Source organism: Miniopterus natalensis, chromosome 20 (genome assembly GCF_054644295.1).
Source record: "Miniopterus natalensis isolate mMinNat1 chromosome 20, mMinNat1.hap1, whole genome shotgun sequence".
Taxonomy (NCBI): domain Eukaryota; kingdom Metazoa; phylum Chordata; class Mammalia; order Chiroptera; family Miniopteridae; genus Miniopterus; species Miniopterus natalensis.
In genome coordinates, this window is record NC_142100.1 from 24,234,751 (window position 1) to 24,251,987 (window position 17,237).

Consider the following 17,237-nt stretch of genomic DNA (forward strand, 5'->3'; position numbering starts at 1 on the left):
CGGGATTACGACTCATCTGAACTGCTTAGTTCACCGGGGGGGGGGGGGGGGGGGGGGGGGGGGGGGGGGGGCGTGTGTGTGTGTGTGTGTGTGTGTGTGTGTGTGTGTGTCTGGAGCGCACTCTCCCAGACTCATCTGAACTGCTTAGTTCACCGGGGGGGGGGCGGGTGTGTGTGTGTGTGTGTGTGTGTGTGTGTGTGTGTGTCTGGAGCGCACTCTCCCAGACTCATCTGAACTGCTTAGTTCACCGGGGGGGGGGGGGCGGGGGTGTGTGTGTGTGTGTGTGTGTGTGTGTGTGTGTGTGTCTGGAGCGCACTCTCCCAGACTCATCTGAACTGCTTAGTTCACCGGGGGTGGGGGTGGGGTGTGTGTGTGTGTGTGTGTCTGGAGCGCACTCTCCCAGAGGAGTTCCCGGTTCCCCAACAATCAATCAAACACAAGTCCAACTGGTCCCTCGGCACAGACGATAAATAGGATGAGCAGGAGCGGCCGAGCCCCAACTTTCGCCGGGAGTTCCTCTCTCCCTGTCCTCTCGCCCCACTAGGTGACTCGGGAGGGATTTCCACAGCAGCAGCCGCCTCTGCTAGCCTGGCCGATCCCACCGTCACCGAGGAGGGAAAGTTTCTACCGAACCGGCAGCTGGGGGTGCGAAGGTGGGGAGGGGGCGCCGTCGCTTCCCGCGCAGGTGCGCACGGTGCGTCGGGTCGCCACCCATCGCGATAGACTAGCGAGATCGGCACTGGCCCTTTAACAGCCCCTTCCCGGGGGCCTGCCCCGCGCGTGCGCACTGCGGTTCTGCGCTTGTCATCATGGCGACACGGGGCCATGTGCAGGATCCTAACGACAGGCGCCTCCGGCCCATTTACGGTGAGTGCCTGTGGCCGGCTTGGGCGCCGGCCGGAAGCGCCGAGGGCTGCGGAGGCCGAGGCAGAGGCTCAGAAAGGGCGCTGAGGGTCCGGGAGCCGGGCCGGCGGGCGCCGGGGGCGGGCCGCGCGGGCCTCTAGGCCGCAGCCCCGGGCCTCGCGTAGGCGCCGGCGGGCCTTCCTGTGAGCCCTGAGGTGGCAGCGGCGCGGTCTGGGCAGCGGCAGGTCGGCAGAGCCCGCCCGACGGGCAGGCCCTGGGAGACGCTTCCTGTCGCCGAGACCCGCGCGGCCCGGAGGCGGCGTCTGTGAGGGCCACACCGAGGCAGACCCGAGATCCCCCCGCAGGTGGAAGCCGACTCCGGCGTCTGGGTGGGACTCCCTCCCTGAGGAAATATTCCCCGCTGAAGACTTTTTACCTGTGGGAACGGGGCCAGAGGTTGTCTGACTGGCTGTGCTGGGTGCACGCGGAGAAAACCGAGGCGCCAGGAGGGGAAGGGGCTGACGCAAGGTCACCCGGATCGCGTCGGGAGCGGGCCGGGATTCGAGGCTCCCGACTGCGGGCTGTTTGGTGGAGAAACAGCTGCTCGGGGCACACGTGGGAGGCGAGGGGGGCGGCCAGGGGAGGGGGAGGGGGTCTTGGGCCCAAAATAGCGGTGAGGAGACTGGTGGTTCGCGCCCGAGGGGCTTGCAGGGGTCCTGCAAGGACATTTCCTCCCTGCAGCTTCGCTGGTTTTCTCCGCAGCGCGCGAGGTGGGCCCCCCTCCATCCCTCACGCTGCCCGCGGCCCTCGGGCTGGGAGACCTCGGTGTCATCCTGCTGCCCGGGCTGTGAGAAGTCCGGGCGGAAACCCGTCTTCAGCAACGGAGGTGTTCTGCCGTTGGACAGCGTAGTCCGTTTTGCGTTTCCTTTCCTCTTAGATTGGTTGTGTGGTCTTGGTCTGGCTCAGGTAATGGTGAGGAAGGCTTCAAGGTCAGTTTTTGTGTGTTTTTTTCCTTGTTTTTTTTTTTTGCAAAATTAGACCTAGTGGATGGAGGCTTCTCTGCGTGGTTGAGATGATTTAACTTTTTTTGGGGGGGGGGGCAGGGGAGGTAATAACTTCATGTTTCTGGCACCATCGGTCCTGCTTTTATTTTGTAGGATGCTTTCCTCTCACATCTCTTTTTGATTCTAAAAGCAACCCCAGGAGATAGGTAATGATCGCTCATGTGTACAGACGAGCTAGTTATGTCAGTCACTACCCTTGGCTTTTTTTTATATCTCATTTAATCTTCGCACATTCTCACGAGGTGGGGTGTGTTTTTTTTCCCTTCCAATTCCGCCTACCCTCCCTCTCCCCCTTTTTTATTTTTTATTTTATTTATTTATTTATTTATTTTATAAATGAGGAGATTGGTCTTTACTGATGTGTTTATTTGTCTGAAGTCACCTGGCTGCATTTGATGGAGCTAGGACCCAAACTCTGTGAGCTGTCCCAGGCTCACCCTCTCAACCACTATGCCAGAAAACACCTCACTTTGAGCCGAAGGCACTGACTTGCCAAAGGTCACACAGGTGGGGGTGAGCGGCAGAGATCGGACTCCGATTTCCCCAGGGCGGCATCTTCTCATGCCCTCCAGTGTGTATTTTCAGAGGGCAAGGAGGAAATATACAAGGGTGATTGAGGCCAAGAACCGAATCCAGCATTTACAGCAAATGGCTCATTACAAGTTCTGGGCAGCGGCTGCCCACAGACTTTTTATTCTTTTTTAACTAAAAAGAGTCAGTACTTTTTTTTTTTTGGTATGTAGTCATCTTTATTATAATTCGTAAATTAGAGCACATTAGAAATGGCTACCTTTAATGAGAGACAAGTAGGTTCTCATGGGCTCCTGTTTTCTGTTTGTTCAGTCATGTCGTTAGAAAACACACCTTCAGAATGACAAAGAAGGCCAAGTAACATCTTAGTTTTATTGTGACAGTTTTTTACTGCACAGATATTCTGAAAGGGTCTCTGGGCTCTCCCAGGTTCAAGGACCATACTGTCTTTTTTCCCCCCTTAAATATTATGTCTTTACTGATTTCAGAGAGAGGAAAGTTGAGGACAAGAGAGAGAGAGAGAAACATCAATGATGAGAGAGTCATTGATGGGCTGCCTCCTGCACACCCCCTTCTGGAGATGGAGCCCGCAGCCTGTGCTTGCGACCTGACCAGGAATTGAACCACGACCTTCTGGATCCTAGGTTGATGCTCAGACACTGAGCCACGCTCGCCAGGCAGGACCATACTGTCTTAATAAATCTGCCCATACTCCGTGTCTTCTGCAGTTTCTTATAGGTTTCAGTGGGCTCCCTGGGCAAAGGAACATTCTATTACTCTACGGGTTTTTAATACAGATCTGGGGCTATGCCTGGGAATTTTCATTTCTGTCCCCCTATGCTCTTTTTTACTCTAGAGGGCAGTTACTTATCTTCCAAAAATAGTATTATCACTCACTTTACCAACTCTTCCGGCCAAATAAAGGACCCAGAAGCATTGTCACCTGCTAAAAAGTTAGGTGAGACTCCTCCTCTCTCCCCAAATCAAGTTATTTGGAATGTTGAGTGAAGGCAGATGACGCGAAAGCACATTGAAAGTCTTCCCCCAAAAGCAAGATTCAATACTTTGGATTTCTTGTTCTTGGGGACCAATGAAAATACCTTTGGTGCCCCGTAAATCATTTAGAATTAATAGTGTTTTGAACTGTCCAAGAAGAAAAACCGTGTCCATTTCACATTGCTAAACATCAGGATATGTCAACCAGAAGTGACATGCCATATTCTCAAAAGTGAAGCCAGAATTAATAGCTTTTGTTATAGTTACGTGGAAGGAAGGTTAGAAGAGGCTTTTTAGGCATTCCAAAGCAATTAATAAAAGCTGGCAGGAATAGGAAAGGAAAGGGTACAGATTGTCCTTGACTTTTGACCTCCAGACATTGGTACAGCCCCCAAATACGTTAGTCCCCCAAACCAGTATTGTTCCTTGAACTCAGACATTCATTAGCAGACAAATGCACAAGCTCACTCACTCATGGTGATGCTTGCCCACCAGCCAAAAGTTCAAGGACTGTCAGCATTGAGTGCTTATTTGTGTGCTAGCTATCCTGTTAGGCAGGTACGATTATTGTGATAGTAGTGAACTGAAGGCCAGTGATTAACTTGCTCAGAGCTGGGATTTGAACACAGGCATTCTCACTGGACAGTCCAGCCCTTTACCAAGTTCAGATTCAGCAGCATTACTATCTTCATTATAGCATTATTTGTATTGCCAAGGTTTTGGGATTTTACAGCTTGCTGGACTGTCTTCAGCTCTTGCTGAATGTTGTTGGGGTAGAGGTGGACAGGGCTGTAAGAGTGAATAATTGTGAAATTGTCGTGGGATGATCTGTGTGGGGAGTTGAAATTCTATTTTCGGTATCTATGCTTACAATAGTTTTTCTGTGCAGAAATGGGATTAGTTGAAACACCTTCAGGGTGCATCTCATTACTCATAAACTGTAAATTTGGGAATTGACCTTACTCAAACACCTGCTTTATTATTCATTCTCCTTTTGCTAAAATGATTCTTTTGTGCTGTGTGGTTCTCAACAGATTTTGTAATCTCGTATGACTTGGTGGGCACCAGGGCTTTCTTCTACCATTATTATGAATTTTAAAATGTTTTTAGTGGTTAGGGGGAGTGGAGGGGTGGAAGTGATGGTCTGAATACAGGAATTGCAAAATATAAAAGTTTGAAAGAAAAAATATTCCCCGTAGTCTTTAGACTACACACACACACTTACTTTTCTGGCACAAGATTTTTGTTCTAATCTCTTTTACTAGTTTGCAGTCTTTAGTCTGGATGAGGTGTAACATATTTCCCAGCTGTGTTTCCTGCTTGATAATCACTTTGGTGAGTTAGGACATTGTAATTTAACTATGGAGCTATCTTGTATTCAGTCTTTTTCTAAGATGGAGCAATGTCTTTAGTAGTCTCTGAAGCTCTTGTAGGAGGTGGAAACACTATAGGCTGTCATTTCAGCTGCTCTGGAGACTTTCACAGCAGCTGCAAAAACGTACAACTTAAAGGCTTTCCTTTTTTATTTGCAAGACTGGTCCCTTTCTTACTGTCAGTATCCCTAAATGTTATTGGACAACTTATTCCTATGGCCTCTTCTTCAGGGCAAGTAGACAGTAGGTCTGCATGTGTCAGGGCCTGCAGCTGTCCGTCTGTATCTACAGGGAGGAGGAGCTGCTATTGGAAGTATTACCCAGGAAAGTGGCTTGCTCATTCATTCAATAAATTTTGATAGTCTCTTGCCAATGACTTGATACAATGTTTCCCAAATTTCTATCATTCTTTTACCTAATCTGATTATTTTAGCTTTATTATAGTATTATCTGTATTATTATTTATATAATATTTTTCTCTAAGTTGATTTTTAAACTTAAATTTATTTAAAAACAATCTATATCACTGCCATTAATGGGAAATCTGCCACTTGCCTTGAGACAATGAAACCATTAAAATAAGTAGGATGAAAACAAAACAAAACTGAAAGTCTTAACTAGATTCTGATACTTGTGAAACTGAATCTGAGACCTGCTCCTTCTCCGTGAACAAACGACATTAGCAAGTATTAAAGAAGTGGCAGGCTAATACCAAACTGAGACTGTCTCCTTAATATAAAGGAAATATTAGAAAAGAGATCATCTTTTTCACTGTGAGTATTATCTAGTGCTCTCTGCAAGGACCACCTGAAAACATTTCATTTGGCTTGGTACCCATGTTTTGGAAAACATTGCTTTAACTGATGTATCATCTTACTGTTTCCTCTGCCTGATTTGTGGATAGCTGATTTGGGTTTACTCCTGTTATTAAGGCAACAACACTAATCTTTATGGTCAAATCACAATTACCCTTAAGTTAGTTTTAAAAAGGCTTAAATTTTTAAAAAGACAGACTTAGGATATCATATTTATTGGCCTGTTTTCTCCAAGGGTTACATAATTTATATTCCAGAGTCAGTAATGTAAAATGAAAATAAACTTCTCCCGAAAGACTCAGCAACCAGTTAATCAGTAGTCACTGACGGAGGCACCCAGGAAAGGGGGGCCAGGCTGAATGTGGTGGAGTGTCTTAGTTAAAACTCTTTTGGGTGCAAGGAACAGAAACCCACTGACGCTAACTCAGGTAAAGGGGGTTGCTGTAAACCTTTGTGGGAGCCCGGGGCAGGAATGGAGAGGTTCGGGGCCTCATGGAAACTGGAAGGCTATTAGGATCTGAAGCTTCTTCTTCAGATGCCCATCTCTGCTTTTATCTGTGTGACTATTCTTTTCTCTGCCTGGTTCTTCAGAGTGTTGTGTGTTTTTTTCTGCCTATCAATTTACCCAGGGCCCAGCATGTTGGTTTTGTGGCCACACCAAGCTGTGGCTAGATGATGGAGAGGTCATTAGCCTCTCCCTCCAAGCCTAATCAGCACTGCCTCCTGTCTCCCCCAATTTTTTGGTAAATGTAATTGACATTTTTAAATCTTTTATAAATGTTATGTGACTAAAGAGTCGAGATAACTCCCTTTCTTCACTCCCCATCAACCAATTTTGCATCCCTAACTAAGGCTCCTTCAAAAATGGAAATTCCTGAGCTGCTACTGATAACCTCAGACTCATATTTATTGCCTTCCAAATGAGCTTTAGCTTTCCGCAGAGCTTTCTGACTCTAGCTTTCAGTGCTACAGTTACAGATTACCAGGAAGAAACCTGATTTCTCCAGCTTGGGTCAAATGTCCACCCCGTTGGGCTACAGTTACATGGTCTAGACATGGTTATCCAGCCCTACCCCTTCAGCAGAGGCAGTAGAAACCATTTCCAGAGAAGAGGGTATGGACAGGTAGGGACAGTAGTTTCAGAGCCTGGTCAACTACAGAGAGAAAGTTCAATATCCTTGGAGTCCTGACCTCTGGCTTGATGCATTTATAGGCAGATCCTCAGATATGGCGTCTCATCAGAGATGTCTCCTCTTTGTGAAGGCTTCAAGATGTGTTCTGAAAAAAAAAAAAAAAAAAAAAAAAAGATGTGTTCTGTAAACCTGGGATCTTATAGGAGAGTCAGAAGTAACTTAGAACTGACTCAGCGTGAGATCAGCAGCAAGTCTTTAGGAATAGGTGTCATTTATTGCACTAAAGTATCTGTCATTCTGTAAAGGACAAATGAAGGCCTATTGGCTGAGTTTAGGATTTAAGAAAACTGGTGTTAGATACTCGGGCATTCAGGCCAAGATTGTCTGCGTTTAAAGCTCTGTGAGTCTCTGATCTCTCTACCCGACTATTCAGTCTTTGATCTTCCTTTGCAGGTTGTGATTCCCTCCACAATACGGCTCTTTTTGACCCTTTTTTCTAGATTGTGAGTCCCTCTGGAGTAAGGCTTCTTTTTAATCTTTTTACCTAGCATTATTGGTGCTCATCAATATTAAGTGCATGGAAGATTAAAGAGATGAAACTCATGCATTCATGTGACTGTCAAAAGTTTTAGTAAAGTATTTATTGGAGAAAAATTTAAACCATTAGTTATTTTTATTATTTGGGACACTCAAGGCCACCAGTGCCATAGAGAAAGGAAGGGAGAGGGAGAGTTGAAATATCAATGATGAGAGTCATTGATTGGCTGCCTCCTGCATGCCCCCCACTGGGGATGGAGCCCACAAACCAGGCATGTGCCCTGACCGGGAATCGCCTGGATCCTAGGTCGATGCTCAATCACTGAGCCACTCCCGCTTTGTGTTGTACATTTTATGGGTTTTGACAAATGTATGATGACATGTATCCATCATCACAGTATCATACAGAATAGTTTTACTGCCCTAAAAATCCTCTGTGCTCCACTTATTCATCTCTCCCCCAACCCCTGGCAACCACTGATTGTTTTGCTGTCTGTATAATTTTTGCCTTTTCCAGAATGTCACATAGTTGGAATTATATAGTATGTGGCCTTTTTGCTTTTTATTTTGATTGAGAGAGAAAGAGGAAGTGGAGGAGAGAGAAACATCAATTTGTCGTTCCACTCATTTATGCATTCACTGGTTGATTCTTGTATGTGCCCTGACTGGAGATCAAACCCGCAACCCCAGCGTATCAGAACAGTGCTCCAGCCAACTGAGCTACCAGGCCAGGGCCAGATTGGCTTTTTTAATTTAGCAATATGCATTTAAGGTTCTTCCATGTTTTTATGGGGCTCAATATCTCATTTCTTTTATCACCAAGTAATATTCCATCATATGGATGTACCTCTGTTTATCTGTTAGCCTATTCTGTGTTTTCACAATTATGGGAGATGGCTGTAGGAATGTAAGTGGTATTTTGGATCATCCTAGTCATTTAGAGTTAAAAGAGCTCCATAATGTTTTTAATATGGAATCAATATACTTTCTGAAACATTTAATACCGGTCTCTGCATTTTTCATATTTGTTGTTGAAGGAATGTAACTATCATATTTTTCTATTTTTACAGATTATCTTGATAATGGTAATAATAAAATGGCAATTCAGCAAGCAGATAAATTATTGAAGAAACATAAGGATCTTCATTGCGCTAAGGTAAGTTTATTTGCCCTTGAGTTACTTATATTTGTTGGGTTATATATTGTAATTTTGACTTTAAAAGAAAAAGATGTTTACTTAATCTCCTTAGTAATTTTCAGAGTATTTTCTTGATCACTTAAATGCCACGAGTAGTATTTAATTAAAAGCTAGCTGTTTATTTCTTTGAACATAACTTACCTAATTTGATTATTTTATTTTCACAGTCTTCTAAGCAGTGTTTTGCATTCTTTTTTTTTAATCCTCACCGCAGAACATGCTTATTGATTTGAGAGAGAGAGAGACAAACACCGATTCATTGTCCCACCTATTCACGCATTCATTGGTTGCCTCTTGTATGTGCCTCTTGACGGGGGACTGAACACGCTACCTTGTCATATCCAGATGATGCTCTATCCAGCTGAGACACCTGGCCAGGGCAGGGCTTGCTTTTTTTTTTTTTAATATATCTTTATTGATTTCAGAGAGGAAAGGAGAGGGAGAGAGAGAGATAGAAACATCAATGATGAGAGAGTCACTGATGGAGCCCGCAACCCAGGCATGTGCCCTGACCGGGAATCGAACCCTGATTGCCTGGATCCCAGGTCGACGCTCAACCACTGAGCCATGCCCGGCCGGGCAGGGCTTGCATTTTTAATATGACTGAAATAGGAAAGAATCTTGATTTGCTCATACTTTAGTAAAATGGTTTAGTTGTTTAACAACCTAAGCATACCTTACAACTTATCTTGTGCTTTCAAGTTGGCTTTCTGTGGTTCATATTTCCTTTTGTACCTTTTTCAACCTGATTTGTCTTTTCTTTCTATCAGGTTTTAAAGGCAATTGGATTACAAAGGACTGGAAAGCAAGAAGAAGCCTTCACCTTGGCACAGGAGGTGGCAGCCCTAGAGCCCACAGATGACAACTCCCTGCAGGCACTGACTATTCTTTACCGGGAGATGCATCGTCGTACGTCCCTTTCTTTTCATTGCTTTAAAACCTGAGCTTGCGTTTTTGGATATTTCTGATTGAGTTCTCCATTTGTCTGATTTTTCACTCATGATTTGGGTGGATGGCAAAAGTAAAATAGTGCATTAACCATGATTTCTGAAGACTGTAGAAAGAAAGGATTTTTTATGTGTATTAGGACCCTTGAATTGGAATGAGGACTTGAGTTTCATTTGCAGCATTATGATTTGCTAAACGAGACATTTTTTTTTTTTCTCTAAGTTATTTTTTTATTTTTTTTAAAGAGAGAAAGGAAGGGGGGAGAAGGAGAGAGAGAAACATTGATGTGAGGGTGTAACATCGATTGGCTGGCCAGGCATGTGTCCTGACCAGGAATCTAACTGCCCCCACCCCCCCCACCCCTCTGTGTACAGATGATGCCCAGCCAACTGAGCCATACTGGCCAGGGCCCGTATTTTTTACTTTTTCAATATAGAAAAAAGCAGAACAGCATAATAAATTGCATTGCATTCATTACCCATCCTCAGCAGTAACTGATACACAATCAATTTTTTCTATACCCCTTCCCCTGCAAAATTATTTCTAAGCATATTCTATCTAGATGGCCTGCCATTTCACCCATAAAGGAAGTATCTTGATTTCTTAAACATTTTATTATTAAATAATAGATATATTTTTAAATACATATTATAGAAAAATATACTTTATGTAACACTAGACAATTTGATGTGGAATAATGAACATTTACAAACCTACTGCCTAGCTTAAGAAATAGAGCATTAGCAATAATAAGAATGCTTCCTGTGTGTTCCTCATCAGTCTCATTTCCTTGTTTACCTCCCAAGAGGTACTTGCTGTCCTGAATATTTTTTATTCTCTTGCTTTTCTTTAAATCTTTACCATATTTGTTTTTCTAAGTAATGAATTAATTTTGCTTAATTTTGAACTTAATATGAAAAATTAAGTGCTGTAAAGATTTAAGTTGTACTTCAGAAATGAAAGAAAATCCTGTTTCTCTTTATCTTAGCGGAGTTAGTTACAAAACTTTATGAGGCAGCTGTGAAGAAAGTTCCCAATAGTGAGGAGTATCACTCTCACCTCTTCATGGCCTATGCCAGAGTGGGCGAATACAAGAAAATGCAACAGGTAACTTGATCTCCAAACCTTCTGGGCTGTTAGGGGTCAAAGTCTCTTTACTGTGATTTAACTGCAGTAGTGTGTGCACATGCGTGTGTGTTTGCGTATGTGTGTAGAGCTGAATTATATATTTGTGTGTGTAGATCAGCCAGTTATTTTCTTTGTGTGTTTTGAAGATAAATTGTTATTCAAGTTTTGAAAATGCTTCATTTGGGGAAATTGATTGTTCCTCTTTTGTGACCCGATGGTATGTTTTGTCTGGTTCTGGTAAGTTGGCTGCAAATTCCCCTATATCAGATTGCTGTTAGAGTTTCAGAAAATGGACAGAAATCCCAGAGTAAAAAATGAACAGATCGTAGAGAGATTAACTTTAAAGTTTACATCTAATTTGTGATTATTTAACTGTATATAGCCTGATGAGATTTTAAAATCCAGAAGGGGGGGGAAAAATCCCCATTGCTTGGGATACTTGTGGGTTTTTTTTGCCAGTTAGCACATTTTAGGTGTTTCTTGTATGTGTGTGAAGGACCCTCATTTGGGCATGTTTGGACTAGTGGGTAGATAAATGAGACCTATACTGATAAGCCCATAAAGAGTTAAGATGTGAAGCTAGTATTTTTTTTAGTGCTTTGTTTGTGGGTACACTGTCTCCTGAAGGCAGAGCTTTCTTACTTGGGTTTTTATTTTGTGTTACTCTGTAATTATCAAGTTACAACAAATCAGGGAGGGTGGAAGATACTATATTAATGTAAATTCTTTTTCCTTAAAATTAACCTTTTTTCCCTAGCTGGTTTGGCTCAGTGGATAGAGCATCGGCCTGAGGACTGAAGGGTCCTGGGTTCGGTTCTGGCCAAGGGCATGTACCTGGGTTGCAGGCTCGATCCCCTGCCCCAATCTGGAAGCATGCGATGTGTCTCTCTCACATCAATGTTTCTCTCTCTCCCTTCCACTCTGTCTGAAAAAGCAATGGGAAAAATATCCTTGGGCGAGGATTTAAAAAAAAATTAATCTTTTATGTGCTTATGCAAGTGTTTTTTTATTTTTTTTAATCCTCACTTGAGGATATGCTTTTATTGATGAGAGAGAGAGAAAGAGAGACATTGATTTGTTGTTTTACTTATTTATGATTCATTGGTTGATTTTTTTTTATTTTTTATTTTTTTTTTAGAGAGAAAGAAGTTGGGGGGGGGAGAGAAACATGGATTTGTTGTTCCACTCATTTATGCCTTCATTGGTTGATTCTTGTATGTTCCCTGACCAGGGATTGAACCACAGCCTTGGCCTATTGGGACGATGCTCTAACCAACTGAGCTATCAGGCCAGGGCTTATATTTCCCTAGCTTTTGAGTGCCTTTAAGACTGGGACACAATCTTTGTATCCTTGGCAGGAATTGGCATTTCCTTCCACTTAATAGAGGCTCTATGAAATTTTTAAAGTGCATTGAAGATAGGCAAAAGATTTAAAAAATAGTAACTGTTATAATTAGCTGATGGAGTTCATAGCATTGATTATTAGTTGGCTAATTATGGATAGATCCTCAGTTATGTATGAATAGATCTATTTTTGCTCTTTCTTTCCATGTCCCTGCATGTAAGTATTTGTATACTTGATTTCACAATGAAAGGGTTCAGTTCTAATTAATGGTGTCTTGAAAGAACCTGATTATTTTTGTAACCTATGCAAATGTTCAGTTGTGTCATTAATCTTTTTTAATTTTGAAGTTTAAGTATACTGTCTGGATTTCTTTGTTTGTTTTACTATAACCAGTTAGTGTCTTGTCTTCAGTACATTCATAACCCACTTCTTGTGTTTGCTTTGGTGTTCTATTGGGACTATATAGGATTGCAGTATTTTCTAAAAATACTGGGTTTTAATTTGAGAAAATCTGTTTCAAAGGTGAAATATTCCTGATGTAAGAATTCACGTTTGTGATTACCTGTATTGCTAGCCAATAGACAATATCCATCAAGTCACTAGGCACTTGCAATAGCTGGGATATGTAAACATGTTGCTATTCTCCTGGGAAACTTCTCGCCACATATCTAGATCGTTAATTGCCCTCTGTATGATCTTTTCTAAATTAAGTATTTATGGCTCTCTGTCTTTCAGGCTGGCATGGCTCTATATAAGATTGTCCCCAAAAACCCTTACTACTTTTGGTCTGTGATGAGCTTAATTATGCAAGTGAGTATGGCATTCAGAATGGGATTGAGATTTGTTTTTATTTTTGTATATAGTTATTGTCCTTAACGTGTCTTGTGAATGTCTTGAGCAATGTGTTGTAGCATGTCTCAGACAGGGACTTTACATATTGTCAGTTGACTTGTGGAGTTGGGGAGTTTTGGTATTCTTTATGAGTTAGTATATTGGTCTATTTGTGTGTAGCACAGACTGTATTTCCCCTGAATCTTAGACCCATTACTGGATTATTTGATCAAGTATGAGTCCAGAAATGTTGGGTATTTTGACTTGAGGTTTGTCTTTAAGACAATATTGTTGGTTAATGCACAGGCTATTGAACTAGGTGACCTTGTTTTATCACTTTTGCTTTCTGAGCCTCGGTTTACTCTGTTACAGAATGGAGATGCTCATCTCCCAGAGCCACTGTAAGGACCGAAATGAGAGATGGTATAGAGGAGGGTGGGGAGGTAGGAGTTAAAATGTAGCAGTTAAGAACAGAGAGGCTCTGTGTTTAGACAAGTTTGCTTTCAAATACTGGCTTCACCCCATGTCTTGGAGAGCAGTGGGGAATCTCTTAATATTATTTTATCTATAAAATAAGCATAATAGCTACCCTGAAAAGTTGTATATAGGGGGTAAATGAGCTCTGAACAGAAACTGGCAGCATTAAAATTAATACCATTCATTGATTTTAATTACCAATCTAAGGTAATTGTAGCTAATAGTAAGCTGTATAAACAATTGGCATTTCCCTTCTAATGTATGAACATCTCTAAAAGACATCTGAAAGGTTTTTCTCTTCAACCACTTGATGATCTCCTTTATATATAATAAACAGTGTAGGCATACTCCCTGTATTCATTCCACAATAACCTAGGTCAAATTGTGGAAGCTCAGTATTTCAAGATTGCATAGGACGCTGAATTTTTAATAAAGAATCTCTTATAAAGCACACCACTCTAATGTATCTTCTTGGCAGGTTCAAATTAGGCCTGATATTTGACACAATAGAATGATAATCATGTACTGCAGTCATAGTAATGGTCTACTTGGTGCTATAAATAGTGCAAACAGGGAGAAATTAGAATGAAAACAATTTTTTCTCTTCTAGTCTATATCAGCACAGGATGAAAACCTCTCAAAAACGATGTTTCTGCCCCTTGCTGAGAGAATGGTAGAAAAAATGGTGAAAGAGGACAAGATAGAAGCAGAGGCTGAAGTGAGTAATTCAAGCCCTACTTATGTATTTCTGTAATTTTGACGTTGCTACAATTTTAGGTCACAATATTATGAACTGTTGCTTTATTCCAGTTTGAGAACTGAGTCCTCTCTCTTGCCCTTTGTGTAAATGCGAAGCTTTGGAAGCCCCCAGCTTAGATACAATGAACGGAGCTGTTTCAGCAAGTAGTCTAGCCTGAGATGCGTGTAGATACGGAAGACTCTGGTCTGATTCTTACTGTTAATTTCATCTCATTTGAAAATAGCGTTCTTTTCTATTAGATAACTTTTTAAAAACATACAAATGACTATTTTTCCTTTTTTTATTTTTTAATTACAGTTGACATTCAGTATTATCTTATATTAGTTGCAGGTGTACAGCATAGTGGTTAGACATTTATATACTTTATAAAGTTATCCCTTCGATAAGTCTAGTACCCATCTGGTGCCCTACATAGTCATTACAGTATTATTGACTATATTCCCTGTGCTGTACTTTACATCTCCGTGACTATCTTTTTATTACTGAAAAGTTCCAGTGGTTGCACTTGTTTTTCCGTAAGGTTGAACTTTATTATATGATCCTGGAGCGTTTGGGAAAGTACCAGGAAGCCTTGGATGTCATCAGAGGAAAATTAGGAGGTAATTTTGAAAGTTTTCTTAAAGTATTTTTTCCTGTTTAAACATGAAAAATGTTTATTGTAGAAAATTTCTTCCTCCTAGAGAAACAGAAAGATATAAAGACATAAAAAAGTCAATTGTGATCATTTTATGTTCTTCCAGACTTTTCTATTTTGTACATTATTTATTTTTTAAAATATATTTTTAATTAAATATATTGGGGTGACATTGGTTAATTATATAGGTTTCAGGTGTACAAGTCTATAATCCATCATCTCTGTACTGTATTGTGTGTTCATGACCCCAAGTCAAGTCTCCTTCCATCTCCCTTATCCCCCTTTACCCTCTCCCACCTCCCCCACCCCACTTTCCCTCTGGTAATCACTGTACTGTTATCTGTGTCTATGAGTTTTTGTGTTTGTTTTTTAAACAAAACAATGATGTGAGAGAGAAACACGCCGACTGGGGAATGAACCTGCAACCCAGGTATGTGCCCTGACCAGGAATTGAACCTGCAACCTTTTGGTGCACAGGATGATGCTCCAACCAACTGAGCCACCTTGCCGGGCATAACGAAGATTTTTGGTTTCTAACTATTTAAACATGTTCGATGATTTCCTTAGGAGAAATTCTTGGATATGGAGTTGTTGTCTCAGTAAACTTGGTTTTTTAATTGTACCTTTACAGTCCTTGGGAGTAACTAACTGTAGATGAGTAACCTCAGTGCTCTCATTTGGTACAGTCATTAAAAAACTTTATTTCATACAAGTATGTACTATATATCCTTTACTAGACTGTGCAGTCATAAAACTGTTATACTAAATGATAGTTAATTATATAAAGTGTAGGAAAAGGTTTTTTTTGTGTGTTTTTTAACATTACTTACTCTCTGACTTCAGCTTCCTTGCAGATGGGTACAAGTCAGTCTTTTGGTTTTTACTCATCTACATTGTACTTCTGTGTGTAATTAAAATTTAGATTCTCTATAGGAAATTCATAATGTAATTGTCAGTATCCTTAATCTGCTAATGTGTTAAAAAATGGGCAAATTTAATTTCGTCAGAAATATAGTTGTAGTGTTTCTGTTCTTGGCTGTTGGGAAGAGTTTGGTTCATCTCTGCTCATGCTTTATCTTTCCCCTGACATCCCTGTCACCCTGCCCATCCCATTCCAGTGCAGGCTTATTCCGTTCCATGCTTTGGAGCTGTGTTGATGGGAAGTCTGTCTGTGGACTAAATATACCAGTCTCTAGGTTCTGTTGGGGTTTTATATGTGTGTCCTACATACTAGAGCCTCAACTCAATACATTCTGGATCTTTGTATTTTACAGAAAAAAATATTGTAAAGGTTTAATATCAGAAATGTACTTTTTCCTTTTCAGTAAAATCATTTTTAGTAAGAAGTTTGTATCTAATAGTGGCTCTATTTTCTGAGAGAGTGAAAATGTGATATTTTTCTTTTTGTGTTTGGACTTTATTTTGGTTTCTGAGCAGAAATGAAACCAGCTTACCAACTATTATAACTTTTAATTGTAGAGAAGTTGACCAGTGAGATTCAGAGTCGGGAAAATAAATGCATGGCTATGTACAAGAAGCTGAGCAGGTGGCCAGAGTGCAATGCCCTTTCCCGGCGCCTCTTACTGAAAAAGTAAGTAGATGCTTCTTTTTGGACTATGAGACTAGAGTGGGGCTAGAGTGGGACATTTCAGGTGTCAGGTGTCAAAACACGTAGATGTTTTTTTTGTCTATGTCTTTTGAGATCTCTGGGCATAAAGTGAAATCTTTTAGTAGTGTGTCCTGGATATTTTTTAAAGTTTTTGATGTACCATCATCTTTCAGTAAAGAGTTATTAGGTCTTTAAAAGAACACTGAAAATCATTTGTCAAATTGAATATTCGATATTGGTCAAAAAGAGAGACTTCCCACTCCCCCTCCCCCTATTTAGGAAGTGCTACTGTGGGGAGTTTTCTGTTAAGAATATTAGTTTTCTAGACCTGGTCATTTTATTGAAGGAAAGAGTAGTCTCTTAGAAGTTTTTTACTTTGAAAACACCTTTGGGGTGCTGCCCTTTTGGGGCTGTAGAGGAAACCCAGAGGGAGGGATGGGTCTTGCCTAGTAAAGATTAAAATATATCTTAGAAAATAAGTTGAATATCATGGTTCCTAAGGCAGATTTGTCACAACTTGGTTTAATCCTGTGTGTACCACTTAATCTGATTTTAGCTCAGATGACTGGCAGTTCTATCTGACTTATTTCGATTCTGTCTTTCGACTGATTGAAGAGGCCTGGACTCCTCCTGCTGAAGGTGAACAGTAAGTTGTCTTCTTTCCTGAATTACATGGCACTTTTGTTGTTGCTTGGTTTTTTTATTTTTTTATTTTACAATGATACTTTTTAATATGTTTTACATTGTAAGCCCAATTGAATTTTGTTTTCTGTCTCAATAATTTTTCCCTTTCAAAGCAAGATTTTTTCCTCCATTTTTAAAAATTATAAAGTAAAAATTATTGCAAAAATTATGCATTCTCTTTTTAAAAAAAATATGTTTTTATTGATTTCAGAGAGAGGAAGGGAGAGGGAGAGAGAGAGAGAAAAACATCAATGAGAGTCATTGATTGGCTACCTCCTGCATGCCCCCTGCACGCCCCCTGCTGGGGATGGAGCCCACAACCCGGGCATGT

The 17,237-nt window shown here is 41.3% G+C and overlaps 1 protein-coding gene across 1 annotated transcript in view; it reads left to right on the top strand.

Annotated features, from left to right (window-relative positions):
• The first annotated feature begins 809 nt into the window (after window positions 1-809).
• Window positions 810-17,237, top strand: part of NAA25 (N-alpha-acetyltransferase 25, NatB auxiliary subunit) — a 41,414-nt gene continuing 24,986 nt past the window's right edge. The window contains exons 1-9 of the mRNA XM_016203086.2: window positions 810-867; window positions 8,363-8,448; window positions 9,261-9,399; window positions 10,427-10,545; window positions 12,647-12,721; window positions 13,830-13,937; window positions 14,500-14,578; window positions 16,093-16,204; window positions 16,779-16,868. Of these exons, the coding sequence (XP_016058572.2) occupies window positions 810-867; window positions 8,363-8,448; window positions 9,261-9,399; window positions 10,427-10,545; window positions 12,647-12,721; window positions 13,830-13,937; window positions 14,500-14,578; window positions 16,093-16,204; window positions 16,779-16,868 (866 nt within the window). The remainder of the gene's footprint in view (window positions 868-8,362; window positions 8,449-9,260; window positions 9,400-10,426; window positions 10,546-12,646; window positions 12,722-13,829; window positions 13,938-14,499; window positions 14,579-16,092; window positions 16,205-16,778; window positions 16,869-17,237) is intronic.